Source organism: Epinephelus moara, chromosome 17 (assembly GCF_006386435.1).
Source record: "Epinephelus moara isolate mb chromosome 17, YSFRI_EMoa_1.0, whole genome shotgun sequence".
Taxonomy (NCBI): domain Eukaryota; kingdom Metazoa; phylum Chordata; class Actinopteri; order Perciformes; family Serranidae; genus Epinephelus; species Epinephelus moara.
This window is the reverse complement of record NC_065522.1, coordinates 1,040,608-1,053,611: the sequence shown is the minus strand read 5'-3', so window position 1 is coordinate 1,053,611 and position 13,004 is coordinate 1,040,608. Positions and strand designations below refer to the sequence as shown.

The 13,004-nt window shown below is 40.7% G+C and overlaps 1 protein-coding gene across 1 annotated transcript in view; it reads right to left on the bottom strand.

The window, feature by feature from the left end:
* Positions 1-13,004, bottom strand: part of LOC126404649 (actin filament-associated protein 1-like) — a 42,916-nt gene that overhangs the window by 25,204 nt on the left and 4,708 nt on the right. Inside the window, exons 4-6 of the mRNA XM_050068028.1 lie at positions 11,856-12,001; positions 10,524-10,638; positions 8,668-8,913 (exon numbers count right to left, since the gene is read on the bottom strand). Of these exons, the coding sequence (XP_049923985.1) occupies positions 8,668-8,913; positions 10,524-10,638; positions 11,856-12,001 (507 nt within the window). The remainder of the gene's footprint in view (positions 1-8,667; positions 8,914-10,523; positions 10,639-11,855; positions 12,002-13,004) is intronic.

Here is a 13,004-nt window from a genome sequence, read left to right as displayed (position 1 = left end):
GAACCATCAGGTGGCAACACAACAGATGCCACCTCTCTCTTTCTTGTACCATAGAAAGTACTGGTAGAAATTCCCTGAAAACATATGTACACTGGTGAATTAATCAGTAATACACATTTAAGAGTAAAATGAAGTGTAATCAACATTTAACACCTTTATATTATTGATTATCTGTAGAGTATAGGCTTCAAAACATAAGTATATCTGAGAGTGATTATGCTTGTTTATATACCCCTATCTGGACAACGTATCCCCCAGGATACAGACATTCAATGCCTGTTTATCAAAGTTGTGTAAATGTAATTCATTATTTTTCAACCAGAATACATAAAATTATCCTTAAAGAACAATATTTTCAAAAACAAATCCCCTCAAAACATAATTAACAAGAAAAATAACAACACTTACCTCATGGCCAGTGTCTGTCCACGTAGGCAGCCATTTTGGAGTATGACATAAATGTATCAATTTAGTTTGAATGCTGCCATAAAGTCACATGACCTGGGTACTTGATCCATCCCCCCTTAAGACTTTCTCATGATATTTAGTGCAGATACTTAATGCCCCTCCCCCCTACAGCCTGCCAAACGTCTGTATCTCCCAGGATACAGAAACCATTTAAGGGTTAAGATCGAACTTAACTGGAAAACGTGGCCATTGTCAGTCGCGATCCAACACTGTACGACGCTGCGTCGGGCTATAATTGGGCTGATATCGTGTAGTGTGTACCTGGCGTAAAGGCCCAGACACTACTTGTGAATTTTATTCCTTTATATCCTCCGTTATGAAGAAATAACATTCTTTGCTGGCTTGATGCTAATGGCAGCACTCACTGGGTTGCCAAAGTGCCTCTGCTGTTTCAGGCCAGCAGTTTTCCTTTTTTACTCTGTGTGTTAACATCCTTAGAGGAAATATCAAAAAAGCTGGAGTGCTGTTGCCACACAGTTGTCCACAGCAGTAAATCACACTGTGTTTCTATTCGTCAAAGTGACAGCTGTGACGGAAAGAGTCAATCAAGCATGCTAGACTTTCTGTCGGGATGTCATGAGGCATCCCAGACATGGAATCGGTTGTCGTCTACCATGACACACCACACAGGATAAAATGATGGATTATCGCATACAACACTAATTGTCGTTCACGATCTGAGCCAACACTGTACAACGCCACATAGGGCTATAATCCGGCTAATATAGTGTAGTCTGGCACATAGGCGTTTCTAGCCCATTTTTGGGGGTGCTGAAGCACCCCTAAATTGAATCCCAGCACCCCTAAAATTTTTGAGATTTTTATTTACTTATTTTTTTTTACTGTATGTCCTTTTTTAACAAGCTAGAAAAGTGTCAAAACCATACAGTACTTGGTTGAAACGTAATATTTTAACAACAAATATACAGTAATTGTAGGTCACTGTTTATGTTGTTAGGTAGGAGTTAGCTGACGTTTTTCTAGCTAGGAAACGTTACAGGTGGTTAGTACCACTATCCTCTGTTTNAGAGCCAGGTTCAGGTAAGAGTGTAAGATCAAATGGTCTATCTATCTAGAATGATGTTGTAAGTTGGATCAATGTATCAGTTTATCTCTTATTAGATATAAAACGCATTGTTTGGTTATTTGCCTTTTGGTTGACAGTACAAAGAGAGAGAGAGAGGAGCAGAGAGAGGACTTTATTAGTATTTTTGGTATTTTTGGTACTCACTATAGGGGGCTGGTTTACTCCAGAAACATATGTACATACTGTTTATGTGTATGTTGAGGAGCTGCTGTATCAAAATGAGTTGTCTTCCCCCAGAAATTAGGGTTACGATATGTTTCTGTTATGATTCCAATCCATTCCTCTTTTGCTGTGGCTCAGCATTTAAATAACCTTTATCAGATTTGATGGTTTAGTCACAGACTTTCCCAAAAAAGTGTTGTGCTTTTCTTTCACAAATGTGGGAATGAAACTGCGTTAAAATGTACAAAACAGTGAAATTTATCTTGCCTGGCCGGGCAGCTCTCTGGGTGCTCAGCACCCCTAAACTCTGATCCTAGAATCGCCCTTGGTCTGGCATAAGGTTACATCAAGCTATTATAATGTATAATAAAAGTTAATTTACCAGTAAATTTTATTTTCAGTTTTTCCTACTCTTAAAAATGTGGGATGGATTCCTTAAGTGGCAGTAATTGATTTTTTAATCATCAATTAGCAAGCAACTGCCTATTTACACATCATGCAGAGACAGAGTAACATTAGCATTCTTTTGGAATTGTGTTTGTGACCACCTGATGAATGTAGAGCTGATATTTTTTTAAGTCTGCTATTCATAAAAAAATTTTTTTTGGAGGGGCTGTGCAACATGTTCTTTCATGTATTTCTTTTCTTGCTTTTTTTTTATTAGAGACTGTTATCTATGAGAAGGGAGGGGTGGTGCAGAATGGGGGAGGCATGTGGTTTAAATTTTTAAGCACTGGGGAGGGACTTGTGTTGTTTTATTTTGGCTTAGGTGAGGAACATACAACTTTAAAAGGTTGTATTTTGTATTGATTTAAAATGCCCTCTGAATGCCTTTTTTTTTTTTTAATTGCAACGGCTACACCATTTACACCACCTTCGCCCGTCCCTCACACCGCACAGTACTGCCATTCTTGCTCACACCCTGGTTACATACCATATAGATTACTGTAACTCCCTCCTTTTTGGTCTCCCTCTCAAGTCCATCCACAAACTTCAACTATGTACAAATGTACAAATAATAATAATAGTAATAATAATAATTTGAGAGTGAAATAGTTAAAGAACCTCTATTAATCACGCAATTTAAATGTGAAAAGTCTCATTGACTGACTGTCACCTGTGTGTATGCGGAGAAGGAGAGGGGCGGAGGGAGCGGAGCTGTGGAAACATCCTGCAGTCCGACATACTATCATGTGTTAAAATAACTTATTAGACGGACCATTTATCTAACCAGAAACTGTAAAAACCAAAATTATGGTTGGATTTCGAAATTTCAGACAGTCCTTGACCACACCATGTACGATGAGTGCTTCCATCAGGGAACATAACCAATTCTGAGCTTAAAATAGTGATATTTCAATAAAATCACTTCACTCTGTTGTCTGTGTCTGTTGTACACCTTGTTGGATGAAAATCCACTTCTTACAGTGGAGCAGTACTTTGGGGTCATAGAGGGGATGTTAACACTCTTTGGATATGCTACACACAGCGCACACAACAAAGAGGTGGCAGGGAGGAGGCGGAGCTCCACACAACACTATGTGGTGTGTGTGTCTGTGTATGTATATAGAAATGTAGGGCTAGAAAATACAAATTACACACACAGCTGATGCTAATTTGAAAGGAGAGGGAGGAAATTCTTTCTCAATGTGGGACAACCACACACCAACAGTCCAAACAGACACGCTCTATGTATATTCTATACTCATTCTGTACATTTACTACACACACAAATAGGAAGAAACAAAGATCTTAGTTTTCCTATTTTTCCGCATTTTTCCTATAACAATGGATACAGCCTTTCATTCAATTCAGTTTGTTGAATCCAAGAGAACGTTTGTGCCAAATTAAAAGAAAACCCCCCAAGGTGTTCTTTAGATTTTGTGTTCACAAGAATGGGATGGACAGATGGACAGACAGACAGACAACGTGAAAACACAATGCCTCAGGCTATGGCTATTCAGTCCGGAGGTATAAAAATGTCAGTGTCTCATCCTGTAAATATAGTGTATAACAACTCCTTTCAGTTTTTCATCAAAGTTAGGCTTTATGATGTTAAAATAACACGTCACATATCAACATTTGGTCATGGATTTTCCACATCTACATATGATGTGCAAGGTACCCTGAGTGTGTTGGTTGTTGACATCCCAGGATGCCGTGTCAACTTATAACAGTCGAATATATGAAATGTGCCTTTAACATGGTGTATACTGTGTCGCCTAGCAGCAACGTGTCGCCTAGCAGCAACGTCATCAAGCAGCACCTGTTATGATTTGAGTCTGTTGAGAGCGCACCCATGGTTATAAGTAAGTGTGGCGACTATTCTGTTCATGTATGAAAATATAGTAGCCGTACAACCGGGCTTGGTAAGGTTGGAGTGTTTTTAAGTAGATGTAAAAGTAAACGACGAGCATTTGTGAAATCCCGCACTCGTGCGGATGTGAGTTTCTGCCTGCTGTGTCACTCCGAGAGCTACACGGACCCAAAACCATTACAAACTTCAGCCTGTTACATGCATTGTCTATTTTCAAAATACACTTCTGTTTTCACAGCAAATGCACGGTTTGCATACAGTCTCTTTCAAAATAAACACACTATGTCAGTACAACACCAACAATTGACATTTTTTTCTTTCAACAACAAAAGCACGTGGTTACGTTTTGCCAACACACACAGTTGGGTTTAGGCAACAAAAGCACGTGGTTGGGTTTAAGAAAAAAGAATAGGGTTTAGCTTTACATTCATGCAAAGCAGACACTGGCCTCCCGAGGTGGTTGTTGGACCCATCCACCACCACTCCTGCCCGCCCTACTTGGACTTCTGCCGCCTTAACGTTTGTTGTTGCCCCACCATGTTTCCCCCTGTTCATGCCGACGTGAAAGGATGGCTTTTTTCTTTGGTGTCTGACACCGGAAGTCACTGACCAAGCACTGGTTTTCAACGACTTCGGAGTGAGACCAGGTTGGTTAAAACTGAGTGAAATATTCAAACCAAACACAGACATTTTTTTTATAGTTACGTCATTCCATCAAATAGAAACGTTCTTGATGTTTTCAGCCACACTTCTCCAAAGTTAAGCCGGAAAACGTCTGTGTGTAATTCTTCTTCTGTTATTCTTGTCTATAGCCCCTTTTCCACCAACATTTCCAGGAACGTTTATTTCCAGGAACTTATTTACCTGGGTAAAATAATTCCTGGTAATCTGTGTGGTTTGCGTTTCCACCGCACCTCAAAGTTTCGGAAAATTTATTCAAATCAGGCTGATGACGTAGATGATTTGATGTGTGCCCTGTATTTGGCTTGGGTGGTTACATGCTGGTGTAGAGAGTTGGGGCTGGTTGTCTCAGCCAGCAGCTAAGTTTAAAAGCATTTTAAGATAAGTGTCAAACTAAGTTAGTCTACATACAGACAGCTGTCATTTGAGCTTAAACAATTCGCTATCAGCCAAACTAGCGTGCTGTCCTTGTGTAAAACACAACGTTAGTGGCTGTGGATGAGAGACTGGACGGAGCATATTGAATATCGCTGTCTGTGTTCCTCAGTTACATCTTCCGTAAATTCAACATCCATTTCCATTGCTATGGGGATGACACCCAGCTCTATCTGTCTACCAAACCTACCTCCACCCTCCCGCCCTCTTCCCTCTCTGACTGCCTTCAGGAAATCAAATCCTGGTTCTCCTGCAACTTCCTCAAATTGAACAGTGATAGAACTGAGTTACTTCTCATTGGCACCAAATCCACTTCAGCAAAAATTAACAGTTTTACACTTGACATTGATAACTCCTCAGTTTCCCCCTCCCCGCAGGTTAAGAGTCTTGGTGTCATCCTCGACAGCACTCTGTCATTCCAAGCTCACATCAATAATGCCACTCGGTCTGCCTACTTTCATCTACGCAATATTAACCACCTTCGCCCGTCCCTCACACCGCACAGTACTGCCATTCTTGCTCACACCCTGGTTTGGACCTTTTTGGTCTCCCTCTCAAGTCCATCCACAAACTTCAACTAGTCCAGAACTCTGCTGCTCGCATCATCACCAGAACCCCGTCCATCAATCACATCAGTCCTGTCCTTCAGCAGCTTCACTGGCTCCGCATTGAAAAAATACCGCATTGACTTCATTGACCGCACTGACTTTTATTCACTGTAAGCTTGTTTTGCTGTTGTTATTTATTTGTTTATTTTATGTTACTTTATTCCTCCATAAAACATTGTACACTTATCTACACTACACTGCATTGTTGTGTGGGACAACGTAACAGACACAGACAAATTCAGTATTATACAGTGGAACACCAGAACACAATAGATGGTTTAGAACTTGTGACATTTATTGTACAGGCCACAACTGGCCAAAAAAATATCTAAAATAAAGCTATACTTCTCAAGCAATGTACAAATAATAATAATAGTAATAATAATAATTTGAGAGTGAAATAGTTAAAGAACCTCCATTAATCACGCAATTTAAATGTGAAAAGTCTCATTGACTCACCGTCACCTGTGTGTATGCAGAGAAGGAGAGGGGCGGAGGGAGCGGAGCTGTGGAAACATCCTGCAGTGCGGAGCTGTGGAAACATCCTGCAGTCCGACATACTATCATGTGTTAAAATAACTTATTAGACGGATATAGAGAGAGAAAAGTGATGTTTAGAGAGCAAGCCCAAATAAGCAACTCCACTTTAGAAACAAGCCCAAAAAAACACAACCCGCAACTACCAATATTTGTAAGTGACTTTACAAAAAAACAAGCCCAAAGTCACGGCTAATAAGCTGACCTGTGTGCTTGTGAATACCCGCCCTGCTCTGCCTCTGATTGGTTTATGATGAAATTTTACTCTCCCTAAGCCAATCATCATCACTTATGCAGCTGTCTCTCCCTCCCTTCCCCCTCACCTGCTTTCACCAAAGAAAAAAAACTTTAGAGCTCCACTGAGAAGGAGCTTGCTTGGGTGAAAGCGGCTTCAGTGAACTCAAGTAAAGCCGAGTAACGGCGCATTTTATTGTGAATAACGGTAACGGCGTTATAACAGGGAGACAGTAACTTGCAAAATTGGTTCAGCTCATTATCCCACTGTAGGTTTCCCTAAACCACAGCCCCACCTTTCCTCTGGAACCCAGTGATCTTCCTCCTCCCACTCCACACCTCTGTGACCTCACTCCTCTGTAGTTTTTCCTCCAGTCTCTGCCTGTAGGAGATTTTACTCTCCCTGAGTCTCCGTTTAAGTTCATTCTGTACACGTTTCAGTTCTGTTCTGTCCCCTGACTTAAAGGCCTTCTTTTTTCATTAAGTAGGGCCTTCAAGTCACTAGTGACCCGAGGTTTATTATTTGGGTAACATCAGATCACTTTAGTGGGAATAGTGGTATCAACACAGAAATTTATATAATCAGAGACTCAATCCGTAATGCTATCAATGTCTTCCCCATGTGGTTCACAGAGGGCATTCCAGTCAGTAGTCTCCAGAGATCCACACAGGGACTTCGTGGCCTCATGAGACCATTTCCTCACTGTCCTAGTTATGGCTGGTTGCTGCTTAACAACTGGCCTGTATAGTGGAGTGAGCAGTACTAAATTATGGTCTTACCTGCCTAGTGGGGGGGAGGGCAGTGGAACTGTAGGCATTTTTAACATTTGCATACAGCATATCCAGAGTTTTGTTTTCCCTAGTGGTGCAACTGACGAATTGGTGGAAGGTGGGGAGTGTGGAGGAGAGAGACGTGGTCATCCCGTGATGATAACCGGGATACAGGGTTTAAATCTCCTTCTCTTCATCCTCCTTTTAACACCGGCTCTACAGCCCCGTCGTCTCTTCCTCAACTCCTACGGGATTTCAGGCTTCTCTCCGGCCACTGCGGTCGGTCGCAAGGCGATCAGCTGATCCCATGTGTAGGAACACCAACAGAGTTGCATACATGGCCCTCAGCTACCAGAAATGGCCCGATTAAACATAGCAATAAAACACATCCTAGGCGCTGGAACTGTATCTTGACAAAGTATAGTGTCCTTGGCACTTCGCACTACTTGTACATATAACAAAACCTGTGAGGACACATGTTTAAGACAACAAAAAGTTAACAAAACGGACAAGAGGGAAAGCTGTTAAGACAGGCTGCCGCCATGACACAGCACCAATCCACCACCACCCAACTGTGATTAACTTTGCCAAATGTGATTTCATGCTGTTTATTTTTTATGAGTCATTGTTGTGATTATGTTGTGAATGAATAGTCAACCCCTGCTATGTCAACAACTCCGAATTCCTTCAGGCTTTACTATTAATTTTGGTTATGGTTATTAATTTAATTATTAATCAAAATTCCAAATTGATAGTTTAGTGAAGTTTATGAGACTGATATCATTAACTGGCTATCATTTTTCCCTTTTTGGGCATGGTGCCCCACGAAGTGTTTTGATGAAAATTAAGTCACATTATTTAACATAATTAATAATTATTATTAATAATTAGTCATTGTTATTAATAATTATTAAGTATTTCCGATAGTCAATTTGATAATTTAATTGGAGATCTAATACGAGGCCAGGCCCTTGGTGAGGCATAGTCACAACAAATGGTGTCCCCGTGTGACACGACAAATGGTGCCACCGTTTGACGCTTAGTACTGTTGCCATTTCACAACCAATTGTCCCCTTGGTGAGGCATAGATTTTCAACACACCTGTCATAGCAGAGTCGGACATACTTCGGTCAATTAATGATTCCCCTACCGTGCTTGTATACTGGGACAAGGACAGTAGTCCAATTAAATGGCCTAGATGAGCTATAACCGTAGCTCCACTCAACTGTGCATGTAACCGTACTGACTGATGGAACATGGAAAGTGAGCACACAGAAATTAATGAATTATAGACTGGTTAATTATAGGTGTCAATATCCAAGTGCAGAATAGGCAACCAGTTGGTTAAGGAGCAGAGTGGTAGTCACCTGAACAGTGGCTTTAGTTTTATTATCAGCATTGAGGAACTTCGAGGAGATTTTAGAAACAGGGGTATTGTAGTGACTGGCAGAGGTGGTGGAAAGGGAAGTACAAGCAAAGGAAGGCTTAGGAGGATAGCGGGTGTCCAGCTTGGGTGAGGGCAAGTGCTCACACAAGTCAGCATTCTCATAGTGCAGCTCCTGTTTCAGCTGGCACTCCACTGTGATGGTACTGGAGTACTGCACCTCCGGGTCCTTGGGTTAGACCATACAAGCATGCAAGCAAGCAGAGAGAGGAGGAGAGAGGAGGACAAGAGAGGTGTCAAGAGAGGAGGGAAGAGACATAATACATAAAACATCAAAAGAGAACAGAAAGGGAGAGATGATAGCAGTATAAGGTTAGTTACACTACTTTCCCAGAGCAAGTGTTGTTACAATACCAAAGCAATACCAAAGCAACTGCACAGACACATCTAGCACCTTCAGTCATGGTGCTAGATGTGTCATTTTAGATCAGGTGAGATTTACGCAATCAGCCTCTGTATCCAGTGTGAGTGAAACCTTGTGGAAATTACTGGATGCTTTGAAGAAGGAAAGAGGCAGATCTGTGACTCTGTGCTCTTCAAACAGCTGATGTACTCCTACTTGCTGTAAAGTCACTAGTCAGCTAAATCCAGATGATCAATACCTTTATCAGAACTTCTTGCTACCTAACTCCATGTGTGTCAAGCAGGTGATTACCAAGCTACATTCAGGCTGCTGTTTGACTGTTTTTTTTCTGTGACTGACTCTACCTGTTTCGTTCACTTTCCACCAGCTTGTACAAACTCTTTCTGTTTTCGTAATGTACCAACATGTGGCTCTGAATAATCACTAAGAAGCATACATATGATGTGATGACAGATGAGCTGAATCAGATCCTGATGTGACTAGTCTAAGTAGAGGATGACAGAGTATGTTGCCTTTGTTGTGTGAGTTGGCACCTCTCTTTCTCTCAAGGTTTTTATCCAACCACGTTTGCTATGTTCCACAAGAACTCTTACCTCTTTCAGACTAATAAAGACATTAATAAACGTATTTATTGCACTGAATGTAGTATTCATGAATAGACATGCATGTTAAACACAACAATCAACACAAGCTAAATAACCATCACTCTCAAACCTTTTAGTCCTGAATCGATTATTACTGGCAGTTACTGCTTACTGCTGTGGGTGTGTGCTTTTTCCTAGTGTTAGCTGCTGTTAGCCTCTGAACATTGGCTGTCGCTGTGCAGTTGCTTTGGTTCGAGGGTGTGTGCTGTGCTACCATAGACTGAGTGTGCTACTGGGTTAGCTGCTAACGAGAGTCTGTCTTTCACTTCACAGCGGCTCCTTCAGCTGACACGCCCCCATCATCTCAGATGAGAGTATACTGCTCATTTTTTCACAATTTTGAAACCTAATTTAGTATACATGACAACTTTTAAAAATGGCTGGCTGGTTAAAACATTTTTTTCTGTGGTGTAGCAATCCTATTATGCATATGTATTTTTGCTCTACCCAGACTTAAAGATTCAAACTGCCATTATTGATAAGATATGATGCAACCTTAAATCAAACAATATCAAAAACATCTGTGATAAAAATACCACATCTTAACTATGCTCACGATCCTATCTACTTATACAACATGAAATGAAAAAATGCTACATGTAGTACCTTTAATGCTGTACTGAAAAGTGAAGAGCAGTTAGCACAGAGAGCAGGGATCAAAGCAGAGTTCAGCTGAAATTGGGAAAAACAGCTAGATGGGTTACTGCTAAGTGTTAAGCGGCTTTATCTTGCTTGGTATATATGTATATCTATGAGCAGGTGTATCCTTACCGTGCCGTTAATGGGCACATCATCATAGTGCAGAGCCACACCAGTGGGGCAGGCATAGCCATTGACAGGGTTATCCAGGTATGGGTTAGGTGAGACAGCACGCTTGCTGGTGAAACTGTGAAGAGAAAACATCAAGATTCTGTCAAAAGACTCAAATTTCTTTGAGTAAAGTACCTCTACAAGATTTTCGTTGTGCTCAAGCAGACACATTAGTCTATAAAATACACTTTTCTTGGATTAACAGAGGCAGTAGTGTCAATTCCTTTGGTTACAATGAGGGCTGAATATTCAGCATCTAGATCAAATTTTTCACAATGGCAACAGTCACACTGAAAAGGACACTAGGGATCGACCGATATGGTTTTTTCAGAGCCGATACCGATACCGATTATTATGAAACAGAGATACCGTACCCGATATTTACAACCGATATATGTCTGCTGTAAAAATCATAGTTGAAACAGAATTTAAAAAATAACTTTTCCAATGAAACAGTGCAGGGAGCTGCCAGCAGCACTTTGAAAAAAACTTTGACAAGTAAACAAACGAATGGAAAAATAGAAAAGTACTCCCTGAGTTTTAAAGTACTGTAATAAGTACAGATGAAAGATAACAGATGAAAATTAAAAGTGCAGGGAGCTGCCCCTAGTATTTTTAAAAGTTCAAATAAATATATACATTTATATATATATATATATATGAATAATTAATGTGCCGCCTCTCTTGATGCAGCGGCTCCACCACACCACTAGGTGGCGCACCAGTTGAGTTTAATTCGATACACCTTTTCAGTGTTGTGTAGTTTTATAAGAAGAATATGCAGACTTGCAGTAGTACACAACGACATGGTTAAAGTTTGATAGAGCACAGGAAACATATGTCTGTAAGTACAAATGTATTGCTCTGAGTTTATTTGCTTATGTTATGTAGAGTTGCTCACTTGCACTTTATTGTTTGTCATTGTAATGCCGTTGTGGCACCGATGCAAATTTCTGTTAGCGCGTCTATGAAGATTTCCATTATATGTTAGCATTATGCTAGTGGACCATGCGCTAATTATTTTTCCACATTTATGGCACTAATGCCAGCTATATTTTGAGTTACTGATGGTTGTAAACTACGCCGAATATTGTATTGGATATGTTTGTGATTTAAAACCTGACTTAATGTTATCCTTTTGTGTGTTTCATGTGGCCAGGCCAATTATCTGTCGACCCCTAAAGGACACCATGTAAAAAATCAAGGTTTAATATAAGAGCCATTTTCATGCTAAACACAAAATAAAAACTTGTTTGTATTTTCATTACTAGAGAAAATGTGTGTGTCCCTCACCAAAAGGACTGCTTGGCCAGCTGGATGACATTGGCTGTGGTCTCAACATCAATATAGTCGTAGTGCAGGGTGGCTGGGTCAGTGGTGGAGCCAGTCTCGGCCAATAAAATCCCCAACCAGCGACCCATCCCCTCAGAGGAAGAGGCCTTGAGAAAAATTACAAAGTGACAGAAAATGAACAAAAAGGAAAGTTGAGTGAAATCCAAAGCTGCTTCTTGCACCTTTTAGTTCAATCAAAACCTAAAATAAATTTTGGATAGGAGTTCTTTTACATCAATGACTTTAAATTATACATTTATACAATTTCTTGAAATTTAGAACTCTTTCTGTTAGTTGTAGGAACTGGCCACCTGTCACATACTACATCTATCAAAGACTTAGTAATGATATGGTTTTGCAGGGAACGGGAACAGAACCGTATGTCCAGCAGAGGATAGCATGCAAGCGATGTGAGGATATAGAATCATAACTAGAATTACCACCTTGCAGTTGAATGCCTTTGTGAACCAGCCAAGTTGCAGTTACAGTTTACATCCACGTCTATCCCGACTCATGCGTAACCATGGCAATTGACAATGCATCAAATATAGATGTTGCTGCAAAGAAGCTACAAATTCTAAGGCTTTACACACATCTTCAACCTGGCAGCACAAAAGATCTTGTTGTGGAAATTCTCTGCTGCTAGTGAATAATGAAATAGAGACTTCTGCCGGCCGACAAGGTTTTTATTTTCTTTGAAAGGGGGGATGTTGGATGCCATAACTCAACACTGGTTCACCAAAGGGTTTTCAGTTCATGCGCAGAAGTTTTGTCAATGGTGGTCAATGGTTTGTGCAACAGATAACGCAGGTAAAACCATAACAATCACACACGCCGCTCACCCACCACCAGACAGACCATTCCAACATTTGAATACCAACCAAAGTGAGCAGCGATAATGGCTCACACTTTGTCAATTCTGCAATAACCCAAATCAGTGATTTTCTTGCCATTTGACCTCAGACAACATTGTACACCCTGCCAGTGGAGGTGCTGTCGAACGAGAAAATGGCACTCTGAAATCAAAATTGGCCAAGTGTTGTGAGGAAACGGGACTGCCATGGACAAAAGCTCTACCTATTGTTCTAATGCATATGAGAATGAGAAAAA